The sequence below is a fragment of the Engraulis encrasicolus genome, chromosome 19 (genome assembly GCF_034702125.1).
Source record: "Engraulis encrasicolus isolate BLACKSEA-1 chromosome 19, IST_EnEncr_1.0, whole genome shotgun sequence".
Classification (NCBI taxonomy): Eukaryota; Metazoa; Chordata; class Actinopteri; order Clupeiformes; family Engraulidae; genus Engraulis; species Engraulis encrasicolus.
The window spans coordinates 40,135,221-40,153,761 of record NC_085875.1 but is presented as its reverse complement, the minus strand read 5'-3'; the positions used below and the strand labels follow the sequence as shown (position 1 = coordinate 40,153,761).

Sequence of the window (18,541 nt, the reverse complement as noted above, 5' to 3'; positions counted from 1 at the left end):
GTTTTGTTCCAGATGTAATTCAACGAAAATGAGCACTCGCGATAATAACTTTTTACGCAACGTTATGAACAAAGTATAAATACCGTTAAGTGTTTTTATCATAACAGCAAGGTGGATTATGCTTCATCAGTAGCGACATAATTTAGCCTTGCATTAATGTCAATCGTAATATGACCGTGGCTTTCATGTGGTATGAGTCAAAACAAAGCTGCTACTGTAGTCGTGCCTGGACAGGAGTAGAAGAGTGAGGACTGGGTGATGCGCTGACGCTGCAGTGCTTAATAAGTCCGTAACTGTAGCTCATGTTAAATCCCGCCAATGTATGTCTGTCAGGACACTGTTGACGGCGTCGTGTCTTTTTTCTGCGTAGTTTTCTTTTGGTTGCCGACTCCAGCATGGCAGTGGGTGGGGAGGGTGGTGGAGACTAACCGCCGTTTTTACAGGAAACTACTGTTTACACTTGTAAGAGGACCACATCCTGCCCACGGATATCAGTCCAGCTACCTTGTTCAGTGTCCTCCAACATTGTTTGGGTTTTAATGTAGATTTACTTTTTTTCTGTCACCTCCCTCCATTGATTTGCATTTATGAAAGTGCTGTTATATTTTACATCTGACAAACGATTTTGCACCATTTCATGCGTTTTCTAAAGTGAACAGTGTTGACAGACAGATTTGATGGAACCCCAAACCTCAAGTGTTAATTTTCCCTTTATTTTTCCCTTTATAATCTAGCAGTATTTGTACAGTGTTTCAGATCAGTTGTTCTAAGGTTGCACATGTTTGTATTTCCATTTATAAAAAGATGAGAAAAATGTGAGATGACAATAAACACTGCAGAATGAACCAAAATTAATCTGTCAAAACATCCCATTGCCATGAACTTTATATGAAAAAAAGTACTTAACGTTGTTTGAAATTAATGAATTTGAGGGATGTTTTGATACTATGGGTTTTTTTTTTCTTCAGAGGACTCCTCTGAGAGGCTCACTTCACCATACATATACATTCTTCAGTAGCTTTTGATCAAGGAGTGCAAGACGGCCTGAACCAGTGGACATACAGTATTACATAGCAATTCAAAACAACAGCCCTTAATTCACCTGATAACGCCATGTCTGAAAGTGAAAAAAGTTGTGCCGGTAGGCTTAATTTATTCCCTCAAGTCTGCAAGCCTCTATGCTCTAGCCCAGTGAAGTGATCTGCCACAGTGCTGTACAGACACCACACACAGACAGCAGCAAAGGCAATTGTGGAATACCATCCTTAATTTCCATAAAGTTACTCTAATCATCTCAGAGTTCCCGTTGTGGGTGGCCCTCCACCACCTCCTCCTCCTCCTCCTCCTCCCATTGTCCGTTCGCTCCTTTGTTTCGATCGTTCATTCATTCATTCATTCAGCGTCATTTGTCGTTCACCTTCTCCATGGAGTCCCTGAGCGCCATAGACTCCTTGTTGCTCTTGTGTCCGGCCAGGCTCTTGGAGCGCCTCCTCTTCCTGCGTCGGCAGCAGGCCACCACGGCCAGGATGAGCACCAGGAGCAGCAGCAGGGCCAGCACAGCCACCACCACGGGGATGTAGATTTTCGAGTAGTCCGGCGACGGCGGGGTGGCGTGCACCAGCACCTCCTCGTCAGGGTTGACCACCGCCTCCTCCGGGGCCCGTGTGGTGGCCTGGTCTTCCCTCTCCTCCTCCTCGTCTCCCTCCTCGTCAGGGAGGTGAGCAGCAGGTGGCGGGGGAGTGTGGTGGGCGTGCTCCTCCACCGGTGTTAGTTGGTTGTTGGTTGGTTGTGACATGTCCTTGCAGACATACGATCCGACTGTGTTGACACAGGTGCTGTCAGATCTACACGGCCGTTTTTCACATTCGTTGATATCGACACATTCACCGGTGTCTGACTTTTGGTGACCCACCAGACATGGCGCACACAGTGTTGAAAAATCGACTGGGCTCCCGTCCATCCTGGTCCATGTCAGAGTTTCCAGAGCGCATGTTAGCTCGTGTGTTTTATTGAGGCAGACGATAGACATTTTGGAAGGCTCGTCCATCTGCTGCGTGTAATCATGTGTCTCTCCTATGACGGGTCTCGTGCAACGTTTTGGTGCTGGAGTTGTCTTTTCACCCTTGACTTTACAGATGAAGGGGTGCTCCTTCTTACAACTCTCACTCACCAGTCCCCAATCTTTAACTGCTGCCCCTTCGTATGTGATGGACATGTATGCACATCGATCATTTGTGCACGTTTCAGGAGGCTTGTTGTTCCACTTGATCCCCTGTGCCCCTTGGTCACCTCCATTTATCCACAAAAAGCCTTTTAACTGTGTGTAAGGCTCGTGACAGGTCCCAGTCATCCTCCAGAGACCAATCCAGTACGTGTGTGTCCCGTCAGCTGGGTTTTGCTGTAACACTGCCTCTTGCACTGCCCGGAATTCTTCGTCTGTTTCCAGGCTGGTCAGATACCCAACATGCTGACAGTTCTCTTTGGCTTTCTCAAAGCTCACCGCATCTCCATGAATGGCATAGTGAAAACTCTCCAAGCAAGAGGCCACTTGCAGAATGGCCATCAAGAATATCCAAGTGTCCATTTTGCTATGGGATCCAGCATGCAGTACACACATCCGTATTGCAAGCAACAGGTAGTCTCTCTAACACACCGAGAGCCAAATGTCTTTCTACCGTGCTTCTCTCTCTCCTTCTCCCCCTCTCTCCCTCACTCTGTCTCTTTCTCTCTCTTCTGGCCCTAACCGTCAGGGACTGACTAACATTGACTGTTCTCCGGGCACTTTCTTAGCCACTCCCAAGAGGTCCTCTCAAGACAACAAGCACAGGAAGCGTGCTCCGACTTGATACAGCCGTCCATTTCCTCCGGAGAGGGGGTTGTGGGGCGGAAAAACAATAGCCGCGCTCAAGTAAAAATCACTCGCCCAATGTAACTGAAAGCCGTGAGCAACACCCGCCCCCGACCTCAACACACACACTGACCTCATGATGGATGGTGAGTGAAACACAAACGTAAGTAGCCGAGGGGGAAAAATACAATGTTGTGATAGCAGGTCAGATAAGCAATGGTCTGGTACTCTGAAAGGCCACTCACACTGCTCCCCCCGCCCCTTTGATGTTACATGTTTCTGGTGACGAGAGAGGGACCCCCTAAAAGCTTCCCAATCTGTGTTTCAGAGAGAAGGAAATATGGTCAAGGGCAGAGCAGGGAATGGATTGGTGTTTAGGAGAAGTGAGAGAGCTAAATATCCTGTTGTGTACAGAAAAGAGCATGAGACATCCACCCACGGCCTCCATTTTTCATTTTTCTATGGAGAATGTTGATGCCAACAGGATGCCAACCAGGATGGGTAAAAAAAAGAAAGAAAGAAATAAAGAGAAGTTGGAACATGATCCTTGGTATCAGGAGCCTAGACTACCAGCAACAGTCTGACCCGTTTACATCAAAGACTGTGTGTAGACCCCCATTGTTAATGCCAACAGTGTGACAATTGACATTAGTGAGTAAGGTGTGTGTGTGTGTGTGTGTTTTCTTATATTGAACAAAAAAGAGCAATTCCCTGCCTGCGCATACTAGTTGTATTATTCTGTCCTTGCGGTGCAGGGCTTTTGTGGGAGCGCAGCAGATGCTTCCTGGAGGAAGTAGCGGGAGAATGGCAGGAAGAGGGGCTTGGCTGGAAGCATTTCAGCCCTCGCGCCGCCTGGACAAGTCACACACACGCACACACAGCAGCCTGGGCCTGGGAGAGAGAGGTGCATGGGAGGAGGGCCGGCATGAACTCACAGGAAATGGAATTATGGCGAGCCAGGAAAACGCCATTGAGGCATAGATGGGGGGTGGGATGTTTTGGGAAGGACTACAGTAAGAGTATGTATGTTCAGTCAGAATGGTGGGTTGAAGCCATGTTGCTCTCTACTTTGTCGTAGTTAAGCTCGTTTCGGAAACAACAGGATTGACATCTGTATTGTGGCCATTGATCTGACTCATCTATTGAAAATTCTTAAGCATTTTGTGGAAATGAGTCCTTGAGTGACGTGGTAATGACACAGTGGCTGTAACCTTGAGAGTGTAATAAATCGCACTGATTTCCCAAATGTTTTTATTTTGTCAAGTAGCCGGAGCCTAACTTTACATTACACAACCCTCCATGGCACTGAATCTTTTCTACAGTGTTCCTCTACACCCACTCACACCAGCATTTCCATAGACCAGTGAATCACGCAGTAATCTGATGTATTTTGCCTTCTTGTGACATCAAGATGCTTCACCTGGCTGGGCCTAAATATGCTAATCGTCCTCATCACTGGCCCTCTACAACAACCTCCTATGACTCATGACTGTGATTATGCAAAATGTGGCTTTTCACAGGCGCGTTTAGTTGAGGAGAATTATGTTAATGTCGGTACATTAAATATCAGTTCGACTCTCGAACCAGTGTTGGACGGGAAGGAAAGGGGTTAGACCAGGATGATCATCACGACAGAGGCACAATGGTTTACCAGTGAAAACAGAGAGCCTTGTGCTTCACACTAAAACCACTTTCACACGATATAGGCTACTGTACACGATGAGAAGGATGTGTTATTTTTGGCACATGTAGTACCGTAAAAGATTATAGCATCCGTATACAGCCCTCATGAGAGGCTGTCAAGGGCCATTTAGGGTTTTCATGTGGACTTCTTTTTTCCACATGTGAGAAAAGGAGCTCAGTGGCTAAGAGTAGATAAAAAATATCAATTCTTTCTACCATGTAGTGATGTTACAACAGTGACATTGAGAATATGACTATACACTGCCATACACTACACTGCCATACGCTGCACATACTATGTCACAAGTACAGTAGACTCCCTTAACATAGACTGAAAGATTTTTTTTTTTTTTTTAAATACCAACAACTATAACAGCTATACACACTAAGATGTTTTTTTTATATTCAGACTGTAAATACAGCACCTCCTATTTTCTAAAAAATCTCTTTTTGTTGCACAGAAGTCTACATGTATAGGAGTTGGATTTTTGAGGTATTGCAACTTGAGAACGTTCAGTTTTGGCTTTGTTGTTTAGCCTTGCATGTTGCTGCTGGGATTGAACAAACACATGCTGGTGTGTGAGTCAGTACTGGTCATAAACGCAGCACACCATAATAATCAATAGCCATGGCAACAAAGAAAACCAAATGCACTCTTTCACGCTGTCCTTATACCACCTTGGACGATTAAAAAGGTGTTTCCAAAAATGTAAATGTATCATCGCCATCATCATCGATACCATTTGTTATTGTTGATGTTATTATCATCGTTGTGTTAATGCCTCTGTGAACTGTTACTCAAAAGCAGATACATACTGTACAAGCTAGAGGAATCCTCTTCATCTTGTCCTCACTCTTTTATTCAATGTGTTTGTTATTGTGAGCGTCTGTGGCAGGGGATTTTATTTCAGCTGCTAGTAATTGAGAAGTATCAACAACAGCTGTCCAAAGGAGATTAGGGAGGTTATTAAAAACTGATGTAATTTAAGGAAACCACAGCAAAGCAAAATAGGGAAGCTAGTCTAATTGATAGCTGAAGTTTTATTGTTGTGATGTGTTGATAAAGGCATTCATCATCGTTTTTCTTCTGAAATGTTACTAAAAATGATACTCAATTGTTTTCGCCTCGCGTTTCCTAAACCCCTTCATGACAATGATCCTCTTTTTGTTTCATTTAGCCTACAATAACATCTAGACTACATCTAGCAACATCTGGCAGAGCTAAACACATTCTCTTGTCTTGTAAGCACAGTTTGCATTGCAGTGACCTTGTGTTGTGGAATGCTGTGCACACATGGCATACGGTAAAAACAAACAAGGCTCAGCTGTTACAATATCCCTTCATGTTAGGTATACTTGTGTCCTTCATTTGAAAATCCTATATGCATGGCCTTCTATGCATTGTATGCTATGGACATTTTCTTCCACAGATACAACACATTACACAAAAACAGTGTTTACAGTGTTCTTGTATGCAGTGTGTACTGACTTGGATCAGGAAAAAAACTTTTGCACTTTCTATTTGGACAAAAGGTTAGAAGGTTTGAAAAATGATTTGTACTACCGGTAATTCAGAACAACACAGCAGAACATTTACTGTTTTTTTTAAATGCACCTTTTGAATGAGTCTGCATCTGAAAAAGCAGTCAACAGAAAAGTTGTGAGAACTATTTTTTGAAACCTCTTAAACTTTTTAAGCACTCACACAATACAACAATGAATTGAATGAGATGCAAATACAGGAGATGAACTGAGGGTAGCACAGAGTCCACCCCCATTTAATTGCTATTTAATGTATTGTCCTACTTTAACACCCAGATAAAACACAATGTGTTGAGAATATGTGGTTATGTTACAGGTACCTTGATATGAAAGCTTACAAAAAGAAATGAAATGAATGTTCAGTCATGTATACACGTACATTTTAAATAAGCAGGAAAGCCTTCTTTGCATTTTATATTCAAATGGCTTCCTGTCATTATGTACAGTACACTGACACATACAAAAGACAAAATACTCATTCACATACATGTGTGGATATGCAGACAAACCAACAGGCATGTTAAACGCATTAGTTCACCACACAGAGAGAGAAACACACACACACACACACACACACACACACACACACACACACACACACACACACACACACACACACACACACACACACACACCATGTATTCATTTCTGCAGTGCTGGGTGTGAATGGTGTGTGAGTAAGTGGTAGAGTGTTAGTTTTGATAAGCAGCACCACCAGCAGCAGCAGTAGCTGTGTTGGGTGTGTGGGTGGGCCTGCCTGGCCAGCAGGCTTGGTCTAAGTCAGACCCAGGCAGCTAGCAGTGCCTCAGCCACGGCCATCTCACTATGCAAATGAGCCCTTAGCTCAGCCGTGGGACTGGGGCTCCCCTCGTACCGCATCACGCATCACGCCGTTGAGCTCCTCCGCTTCACAGCTGATGAGTGTGGGAGTGGAGAGTTTCGAGTGCATCTCAAGTTGCTGAAAATTCCCCTTATCTTTTTTCTTCACTTTGTTTTTTTTTTCTTTTTCCCCCTCCACTCTTCTCATTTGCTATATTCATCTATTCCTTTCTTTAGCCTGTTGCCATGGAGTCGTTGCCCCCCCCCCCTCTTCTGTTTCCCTCTCCTCCACTCCTTTAACCTCGCCTCCTCCTGTTCCAATCTTCTTGTTTCCTTCCCTCATCGTATGTCACCTCCCTCTCTTTCCTCTCTTTGGCTGCGATCACACCGGACGCGGATTTCTGCCTACAATCCGCGGTGAGCGTCTAGCGGATTTATCTGTAGGCCCTAGTGATCACACCGAGCGCAGATCCACTGCCCATTCGAATGCGGTGACCAGGCAACGTAATGGCTGAACTGTCACTTGCAACGTAGCCTAATCGATGTTGTTGTGTTATTTGAATGTTGTGAAAACATACACAAAATGCTTTGAAAATGTATCTATGTAAAATGGATAGAAGAGGAGCTCTTCTCTTGCTCTCCTAACGTTGAATAATGAATCTGATATGAATGTTGATAACGATCTCCTATCAAACATCTGGAAATCCGCTGCGGATTTTCCGCCTTGAGTTGAACTTTTTTCACTCAATCCGCCCGGCACAGAGAGGCGGAGAATACGCAATCCGCCTTGCACTGATATTCGACGCGGAATCCGCTCATTTTCATTAACAAACAATAGAACACATCCGCCTCCTACTGTAAAATCTGCATCCGGTGTGATTGCTGCCTTTCTCATGTGTCCTATGCACTTTTCTTCCAGTTGAGCCTTTACACCAGTGGTTCTCAACCTTTTTTGAACAAAAGACCCCTTGACCTCAACATACCGTAAGTCTCCCAAGACAACCCTTTAGTATTAAATAATAAAATGGACTATTGTCCCCCAATGGCGACTAAGCACCGCCTCCTCAGCTCCTCAGCCACTCAGCTGTATCCTTCTCAACGCCCCCATAGGGCCCCCCCAAACCCCCCTGGGGGTCTGTAAAGCCCCCGTTGAGAAACACTACTTTACAACTTGCAGTCTTGCTGTCTGGTGTGTGAAGGCCTTCCATGGTCATGGTGTGGCTTGTAGTGCCAGGCATGATCCCAGCTCTTTATCGGTGTGATATCTTGTCCACAGTTGTTGACTGCAGATGCTGTCTTGTGACATGGCAGCAGCAGCAGCAGCAGCACAATGTATCAATGTAGCAAGCTGTTTGGTTTATCAAAACCTTTATCAACACCTTTATCAGTTGAGTCTTTGGACAATACAGGTAAAGTAGTGTAGGGTACGTACAGTACAGTATGTGCCCAAGTCGGCATATATTAAAAAGCCATAGAACTGCATTTCCAATGCCAATGCCAGTAGCAGTATACATTAATCAGTGTTTTAGATGAATCATGTATTGGGAAAGTATGTGTATTCATGCTGTAGAGATACATTAAAACGTTTTGAAAAGTGTATTGCTAAAGGAACCTACACTGCACACATGGTAGAGAGAGATGGAGAGGGCGGGGGGAGAGAGAGAGAAAGCTCTTGAATTATTTATCACTTCATAAATGCAAATTGTGTTTTTTTCTTGTTGGAAGTGCATCACTTTGTTACTCATCCTTTTCCTGTCTTTATTTACACCCACGCTATACAAACCACTCTTGGCACTGCTAACGGTGTATCAACATTTTGTAAACAGGAGAGCAGAGGGGGATTGGCGCTGGTACAGGGCTTTCCAGATTTGCTGAGGGGGAAAAAAGGATTTGAGGAGAAATGTATAACTATTCAATTGTCCAGATGTCTTCTTTAATAAAACACAGTGTTCTGGATATTCTTTTGTAGAGGTAGAAGGAATCTTGGTGAGATAGTGGAGGGGTTGTTTCTACTCCTACATGCTGTTGAGCAGCTTTAGGAATACACACAGGAAATTACTGGAATGCAGAGAAGTTCCTCTTATCCCAAACAATCCAGGCTCTCTGAACGTCTACTTCAAAAGTTCAGTTAGCTAATGTACATGACTTTTCCCGGTATCATGGTGATTGTGACATTTTACCATTAAAAGCAATAGTCTCTGAGCATGCTGTGTGTTATTGCACTATTGCTTTCCCCTATACATACAGGTAGTCTGCTGTTTGTGCTAATTGGTTAGATCTTGACCTGAGCAGACAGGCGGTATAGCGGTGACATTTGGCAGAGCGGGTAAACATGCAATTCTAAGTGCCACGCTAATCTTCTATGCCAGCTGCTAATTAAGATGGCTTTCTATAACGCAGTCTCAATGCACCCTCTGTCTTCGCCTCCAATCACCTACCATTGACAGTCTAAGACTGATACAGACTCAAAGTGGATGCTATGTAGTGACATGTTATTGTCAGTGGCATAAAATATCTGTGGCCTACAAACAGACACACCTTTTTTAAATTATTTGCTACTATTGCTGTCAATATACCACAATCAATAATAATTTTTCCCTAAATAATGATGAATAATGAAAAATGTCAAAAGAGAAGCTTGAAGGTGGATGGTTGCAGGTTCGAAACCCATGCAGTAATCAATTGCTGAATTGCTGCTGAGACTAATTCCTAGTACCTAAATAATTAAGTTGGCTTGGATAGTTGGCGTGTCAGCTAAGTGTAAAGTGATGCAAAAGGCCTGTTCAGATTAGCTAGCCCCACCTCCAGTAATACAGAGATGAGATGGCCTATTCCCTGATTGTCTGTTGTCAGGGCAGTACTGAAGAGTCGAAGAGTCATTTGGAGCAAATGGGGAGTCATCTTCATATTGCAAAGAATTCTGGTTGTTTCCATTTTACAGTGGGTCTTTCGCCCACTATTGATCAGGTTGAATGTGAATGTGAATCTCAGACGGACTGGATAATGGGATGCATGGTCACCCCAAACTATTTTTCAGATCTCTTGCATTTGCATGGCTAACAAAGCATTTTTTATTAACTGCAACAGCCCCAAATGCTCTTGACATATACATGTATATTACTGGGTCACGCTGATACAGAGCAATTCATTGCGGCGCAAAAATCGAAATCGAAAAACATCTGTGGGCTTTCTCAGCGCCATACAGCAATGACTCAGTAAGGACAAGGCTTTCCTGCTGCAGCCAACTAGCATTGATCTGTCCCTGATTTACTGGGAACTCCCTGAGGTCATCAAGGCCATAGTAGCCGAAGACCAATGCCTCAATAAAGCAAGAGTGATATTTTACTGATTGGACATGCTGGAGTGTTGACTCCATTCCTGAGGTTGATGTCTGTGTTGTTAGATTGGCATTGCTGTCAGTGAAATCCACTGTTTACAGACCGAACTTCAGAATTCTACCCTTGGAGGAATTGAAACATTTTTAAACATGCCCATCCATCTTAAAAACAAATGCTCTGGCTTACACTTTTATTTTTGTAGGTGAAGGAATATTAGTAATAAACCTCAAAGTACCATTTCAGAGAGTAAGGTCAATAAAAGACTTTGGAAGAGAGGACGACCTAGAACACGCTGAAACGTTTGTCCTTAAATTGTCCCCTTCAAAGATCGTGCTTCTTGTGTTGAAGTCAGTCTCTGCTACAGTTGACATTTCCACTTAATCTGTTTGAGCCTTGCAGCTCACAGAGTTGGGAAGGAGTGCTGTACCTCCCCCTCTTAGTTTTGTATTAAAAGAAAACCTAGGCCTACCTCTATATAACAAATGCCTGATCATTGTCAGTGCGTCAACAAAAGGCTAACAGTATCTCAATGAGAAATGGTTGTTGGCAGTCTTTCAGAGGAGGTCAGACAGTGGCGGTGGTGAGAGTGCCCTCTCTGCAGTGCAGACGCGATCTGGATGCGGCCGCAATTAAAGCAGCGTGATGGGACTAATGAGGGACCACGCTGCGAGGTCCAAAACCCCACAACACATGAATAAAATATGCTGACATTTACTGAACTCAATAGTCGCCGGCAAACAATACCAATTAATCAACAGTAACAAGGACACCCGTGGACGAGAGGAGCGGAGGGGAGCTTGGCGCTCTGGATCGTGCGTGATTCTGTGGATGACACTCCTCTCCTGGCCTTCTTATCGTTATCAAGCACTAGCTTTGCAAACGCAGAGGATGGATTACCCTAGGGCGTGATGACATCTTTATTGTGTTTTGACTGTGAGGGAACACTCTTCCGCTCTTGAATAAGAGACTTCACATTGAACATCGTAAAAAGAATATTTTAGAGTATCTTTAAATAACATCTCCTGGTGCCAGGTCATTAACCAGGTGGTGAGTGGTTCACCGGTGGTCCGACAAAGTATTATTTTTTCCCTCTTTCTACACCACGTAATATCAATCAAACAGTTAAGAAAATAACATTTTTGTTTAATCAGGGTTATTAATGACGGATTGAGTTTGTTGTGCTTGTAACACCATTGTGCAGAACGTTTGGTTTGGCAGAGGATGTGGTCCTAGCTGCTGAAGCCAGGCATACGGTGTTGAGGGGATGGCATGCGTTAAACCTGCCCCATGTCGGGCTCCCAGTACAGGTGTCAGGCAGGCAGGCAGGTAGACAGACAGACAGACAGACAGACAGGTAGATAGATGCTTCGTCTCCTGCCAAGAGCCCATTCCTTTGCGTTAGGCCAGTCTCAGGGTGCTGGGTGATTTGACAGATAATTCCCCAATTTTCTGTCTTTTTCCTCTTTTTCTTTGTGGGACTTTTAGAACATTGCTGAAAAGAAGATAGGGGAAGAGCAGGTAGAGCTTTTGTATAGGGAATCAATTTTGAGCAAAGGCAATTTGGAAAAGTGCTTTTTGTAGAGAGAGGGGGGAGAGAGAGAGAGAGAGAGAGAGAGAAAGAGAGAGAATACAGAAAACTGAAAGCATCAGAGTTCTCTGAGTATTATCTGTCCACGGATGAACAGTCAGGCATGACTTTTTGAAAGGGACATATTATTTACTCGCTCTATTCAACTTTGTTCTGATATGAATGAGACAGATCTGGTCAATACGCTTTTTTCATTTTTTCCCCAACGATACAATATATAGCCAACAGTTTTGCTGCTGTTTTGCAGGAGCAAAATTGAAGTTAAATACCATAGGCCTATAGATATGTCCAGCGCAGTTATTTTGTTATTTGGTAGGTTATGTTCTGAAGAGTAAAACCTAATGGATGGTGGGGTCACTGATTTTGTGATTTTGTATTTACTTTGTTTTGCGACATTCTGACACAGCTAAGCCAGTGATTCACTCCAATAGGACCAAGTCTGAATAGGAATAAGTAAAAATGGCAGTTTACTATACCTCGTGATCAAGTTCTGCAGTAACAAGTTTTTTCAGGTTTACATAATCACATTGCCATGTAGATATCTCTGTATCACGTGTGGACATGTAATCTGTGTATTTGCCCATCATACAATACTGCAGTGAGCATACATACACAGTAGAGGCTAATGGAAATACATTGATGACATTGTTGTTTCCTCTTCCGCAGTATGTACAGTATGAGTCAATGTACACGGTTCCCACTGAATTTTCTTTGCTAATTGTCAGTGTGGAACGGAGAGGTGGATTGCACTCAGACCTTTCTTTGTGTTTATTTTTACATATTTTCAGCAGCAGAAAACAACGACAATCATTTCAGCTGTTGCCTTCTTCAGTGTCTCATTCTCAAAATTCTTTGATTATTTCCAGACACATTAAATCCAAATGTAGAGGTGCATCAAAACATGGCATGGAGTCCCACGGGGCGGACCAATGATAAATCCGCTTGGTTCCTGTGGGCCATCCCCATCTGGTTCCCTTGAACAGCCAAGAGACTGATGAATACAATTATTCATCAGTCTTTTTTTGATAGGCCCCATGCTTATTTCAAGGGTGTTGCATCATATTGCCCATAAACACTCATTTACAGTGAAGCACCACCCAGGGAAGATGCTTCTGTAAAAATCAGCATGTGGTAATGGCAGTATAACCGCAAACATGTTTGTCTTCCAGGATCACGTGTGGCGAGACACATTTCTTGGGACAATTTTCGATCCAATTTTGATGTGAAATCATTATTGCTTCAATTTACAACAGCTATTATGGTGTTTGCTGTACTCTTAACTCCTGTATTATTTTGAAAGCCTTGTTTTATGGTTACAATATATACTGGTCTTGAGTTTGAATTCAGACGATATTGAGGAACATTGTGAAATGTTGCATGCCAGCTCGGACTCCGACTTTTCACTGAGGGAAATAAACCTTAGCATTAAAATTGTATAAATCAAAAATACAGACAAGTTTAACTGTTGACTGTGTTTGAGTAGGTGGTCAAAACAAGGAGCTCTCTCACGGCTGTTACCAAGCATCAAACTTCCTTCGCTGCTTCCTGTTCACTGTTAGCATGACACAATAAAGTGTTGTTACTTTAGAGATACACAGCAGGGTATGCAAACTCGCTGAGTTGGAAACGGCAAGCAGAAAATAAGTCTGAACGTCTTGACTGCAGGAGTGCTGTCCCAGAAAGACAGGCTTACATGGCAGAACCATTCTCTGGGGAAAGACAGATCGGCAGATTAAGCAGAAGTGGAATCTTCTACCATCACCTCTGTGTAGTTCCATAGGGAATGTGGGAAGAATTCAGACATCAGCGGTGTCTCCACTAGACCCTGCTTGAAGTAGAGCAATCTGGCCTGAAACAATAAACTGAAAGTGATTAAACTTTTCTATTGCCTGCAGCTCTCAGGGTGTGACTTTGCATTCGTGGTCGCCTTGTCTCTGTTGAGTCCAGTTCAAATCTAATTTCAACTTTTGTTGTGCATGTTTTTTTTGCTCGATTACGCCCATAGATTTAAACTACATGGTTGTTGCTACAGATACAGTGTTCTCCCTACTGTATGCATTGTGATAGAGATGGCTACTATTTAACTATTACTCGTTCTATTGTAAAGAAACCAAGGCACAAATAATAATAATAATAAATTTTATTTTTGAGCGCCTTTCAAGATACCCAAGGACACTTTACAATCAAAATAAATAAATGCTGTGAAGTGGTGAATGGTCACCGCTCATCTGTTTTGAAGGTGCAGGATTCAGTAGAATTATCTGAACAAAAAAGGAGACAATCCGCACACTTCAAGTCTTTTTTTGTGCAAAGCTGTACTGGACTTGCAAGCTTTCGGTGCTAGACTTTCATCAGGCGGAGTCTGTCTCTGTCTGATGAAGGTCTAGCACCGAAAGCGTGCAAGTCCAGTTAAGCTTTGCACAAAAAAAAAGACTTGATGTGTGCGGATTGTCTCCTTTTTTGTACAAATAAATGCTGTGAAATGGACCACTAAGCTACATCTGTATGGTGCTTTGGCTGTAACTGTATGCTACACCTCCAGATGCCTATTCCTTTTGATCACTGAGCTGTGGCGCAGTGCGGTATGTTATCTCGGGAACAGGTCTCTAGGTGACTCTCGCAGCATTACAGGATATTACAGGATATCCTTGTTGTTTGGTCCCTACCCCTCTCTATCTAATCTCTCTGTCTGCCATCTGATGTTAACCTCCATCCCAGTCACGAAGGAAGTGATAATGGTCACACAGAAAGGCAAGGCAAGGCCAGCTCCACTTTCATCTTTTTTTTTGGATAGAGGGAAGGATGGAGATGGGTATGAGGAGGGGTGGGGAAGAGGGAGAGGAGTGGGCAGCGGGCGGATATGTTCGTTTTTTTGTCTCCTGGGGGACATGGGGACGGGGACAAGGCATCTGGGGCCACATAACAGAAAAAATCCTAAATGCTCATCCTAACTTAAGATAGGAACAGTAAGATAGGAAAAATCCTAACTTCCTATTACAGAACGACTTCCTAAGTCCCTAGCCGTTTCTTATCTTATTTTTGCCCTCCCATCCTATCTTAAATTAGGAATTCCTAACTCCTCTATCATACTGATTTTTTCGATTGGTCGTGTCTGTTTCTGCCATTTCGAATGTGCACGAGATTGATAGAATGTAACGACTTCACTTTTGAAGCGGCGGGCAGCCAGTTGTAGCCTTGGCTTCGTGTTGGGGATGAACGCAATAGCCTAATTATTAATAATTACGGACGAAAAAATACAGTGAATTTAAGGAGGGCGTTAATTTCCATCATTCATGTAGGCTACATTTGTAGCTAAGAATCCTCAAAAGTTTCCTCATAGCCGTGTTGTCAGTTTCAGCAGTTCCCGTCACAAATCTGCCACCTGAATGCTGTTTTAACAATAGGTGCGATCGAGTTGTCATCAACGCATGAATGCGCATTTAGACAGCAATGCACCCTGGATGAAAATGCTGCATGACGGTTAGATTTCCTGTCAAACTTCGAAATTTCGTCGACGTTGCGTTGACGAGGTGACATGTCACATGGTGTAAAACTATCGCGGGATGAATGCGGCTGCAGACAGATCTTGCAACCTCTGCAGTTGCTTATCCCCTTCAACGCTCGTCGGCGCTCGTCGGCGGACTGCCTCCGAGGTCACGCGCCCATGAACTGGTTGGTCAACAACTCACTCACGTGTGTATATGGGTCTTGTCTCACACCTCTACACAAGTTTGCGCAGGTCCCCACTTCAGCTCCTCCAGAGAACCTCTAACAGGGAGAAGGCTCAGTCTCATTGGTTCCCATTGTAGCCAGTTAGCTTTGCATGCATAATGCAGTAACGAGCGTGGGCCAGTCCTTCATGTGGGAAAATGTATGGAATGGAAAGGGGAACCCATGCTAAATACATTGCTACTGCGATTTCCAGTCACAAATATCATCAACAAAACATTCCTGGTAAGCACTATGACTGTTGTTTAACAATAGGCTGTATTGACAAATCGCACAGGTGTGTAGTTTTACAGCAGGTTAGAAGATTTCAACCTGTACTCGCTAGCATCGCGCTAATGTTTATGGGTTTGGCCCCATACAAATTGAGCTTTGTGACCCAGTATATAATAATCTAGTGGCGCAAAACAATCGAAACGCTACTCAAATGGGGTCTTATTATTTCTAGCTTCGAACTTAATATTAATATTTCAGGACAAAAAAATATAAAAAATCACAAAAATGATAATGGTAAAAAACTCCATTGACACCCATTCATTTTGCACTGTCCCGTGGTTAGGGTTAGCCAATTGTGGCTAACAGGAAGTTCCGTGAGTGAGCAGCCCCTGGCTCCTCCTCACTGCCTGTCCCCCCACTCCTCACACGTGGTGTGTTAGTAGAGCAAACCGGTGCGAGCTCATCGTCTCGTTCATATTTGTGGCCGACTTTAAATGCGCTGTATTTAATAACACCCACATCGTGACAACAAGTTCTCGCTGACGTCCGTTGCGCAACGTCGACGCTCGCAATGAAGTCGTATGGGCTTAATGTGCAATTCCCATGATCAAGTAGCTTATTCAAATCAATGAAACGGGCGACGAAACAAGTCACATCGACTGTCAGCCTAAACAACAATAGTCATCATTCTGGGATGCCTCCTTGTAGTGAACTAAAGACATTTTATTGATCTTAGAAACATTCTTAGTTTGAATGACAGCGGGAAGATGGGAATTGAGGAAGGGAGAACAAGGTGCGCCTGCCTGTGTGACTGCACTGACAGAGGACGAGGGAGAGCGAGAGGAATCGGATCATCAAATAGGCTAACTTTTGAACAACGCTACGCAACCTAGAAATGCTAAACCCTGTTTAGCATAATATCTACAGCGTTAACCTGAGGACAAATGGATTAGTTTTGTGTGGTCTATAAATTCATCAGTAGACCTAACTTGTCCTGTTCAACTCCTGAGAGGAGACTTTGGCGAGGGAGCGCACGTTGTGCTCATAAGGCTGTCACAACATCAGCACGTAGCCTAGGCTACGTGAAGTCAGTTGCTTTTTTGTTGGACGTTGCAAAATCAGTCTTTGCGCAAACCCTATGGTCAAAGTAGGCCTAATTCAAAGGCTACACTTGTTAATAGGAAATGTGTTTGGCTTTCAAACTATTTTCTTTTTTAATTTATATAGGTAGGCTATATTGCATGGATAAAACAATGACAGGCTTCAAATGGTAAAATTATTTAGGCCTACATCAGGCAACTATGGAATTGCCTGGTTGGGAAGCTACTGGGTAACCGTACCAGTGCCATTCTTTCTCTCTTGAAAACAAAATGCTCCCATTAACCCAGGCATCACTGCTCTAGGTGTTTTGGTTTGATGCCCCATGTTGCTAACATTGTGCATAATGCAAAATGAAGCACCAGTAACAGTGGTATCCTGAGTTTAGGACAGGGTGTATGGTCTCCTAACTTAGGCATCCTAAGTTAAGATATTCCTAACTTAGGATGCTTCTGGAATGGCTATATTCCTATCTTAAGATAAGATAGGATTTCTTCCTAAGTTAAGTTAGGAAACCTCCTTCTGTTATAGCAAAATTCCCAAATCCCTTCCTATCTCAAGATAAGATAGGATTTCAGACTTAGGAAGTTTCTGTTATGTGGCCCCTGAACCGTAATTGCCTAACTGAGCCTCAGTGCCCACTGCTATGTGAACCGTGAACAGAGACGCTGAATAGAAACGAAAATCACCAATACAGAGGAGAGAGAACCAGAAAAAAACATCTTTCTGTTGTGATTACCACCGCCATGACTATTTATAGACCTATCAATCCCACACAGACTGGAGCTTGGTGCTTTATTGCGGCTGCTTGCAGAATGTTTTTGTTCCTTCCCTGGGTTAATTTGCATTTAGAGTTAGATAATAAGAGTCATCAATAAGACTATATGAACTTGGCGTCCTCATACTACCCTTTATTTTAAGGGTCTGGGTCTGGCTGTGGAGCATTTAAACATTTTCTAGAAGTATTGACTTTGCACAAGTTTAAAGGAATTGCCTCTGCATTGAACTACAATTGGAATGCAATACACAAAGACGTTATTTGTCACAAACGCTCCCTCTGTTCACCGATTGGTCCAGTAAAGATTCATTGAGTGAAATGATGAATGAAAGAAAGAAACTGCCAAATGAAGAAAAATAAAGCCAGACTACCAATGCAGCTAGAGAGAAAATAATGGAACGGATATGCGTATGCACGCTTATAACCAGGCTACTATCAGCCCTCAGGATCTGGGTGTTTGCTGTGATGAACAGTCCTATCAAGTCCAACTGCCGCCTTGCCTTGTCTGTCACCGACAGCCTCAGCCACAGGAAAGCAAATTTCATCTGGGGATGAGACAGACTCTCTCTCTCTTTCATTCAAATGCTGTGCACCTCACCTCAGTAGACAGGTCTTAAAGTAATCATGAAGTTTACTGAAACTATCAAACTCTCTTGTCATTTTATAGACATACAAAAAAAGTTTGTTGGCAGAAAGGAATGTGTGATGTGAAAGGCTTTCAGAATTATAAAAAGTGTCATTTTGCTTCTCGTTGAAGCAAGGGCATTGTGGTTTAGTTTTGGATGAGTCATGGAGTCGTGCTTCACAAAATATCCTTGGGAGATTAAAGCCAGCCACATGGAGCTCTCTTAAACTCGTTGAATGCAGAGAATTTCTAGCCTATATGGTGGCCTTCAAATGAACGG

The 18,541-nt window shown here is 43.3% G+C and overlaps 1 protein-coding gene across 1 annotated transcript; it reads right to left on the bottom strand.

Moving 5' to 3' along the window:
- Window positions 1-25: 25 nt before the first annotated feature.
- clec14a (C-type lectin domain containing 14A) lies at window positions 26-3,464 on the bottom strand. Its single transcript, XM_063184394.1, has one exon. The coding sequence runs from the start codon at window positions 2,615-2,617 to the stop codon at window positions 1,403-1,405; it is 1,215 nt and encodes a 404-aa protein (XP_063040464.1). The 5' UTR covers window positions 2,618-3,464; the 3' UTR covers window positions 26-1,402.
- Between the last annotated feature and the right edge of the window lie 15,077 nt (window positions 3,465-18,541).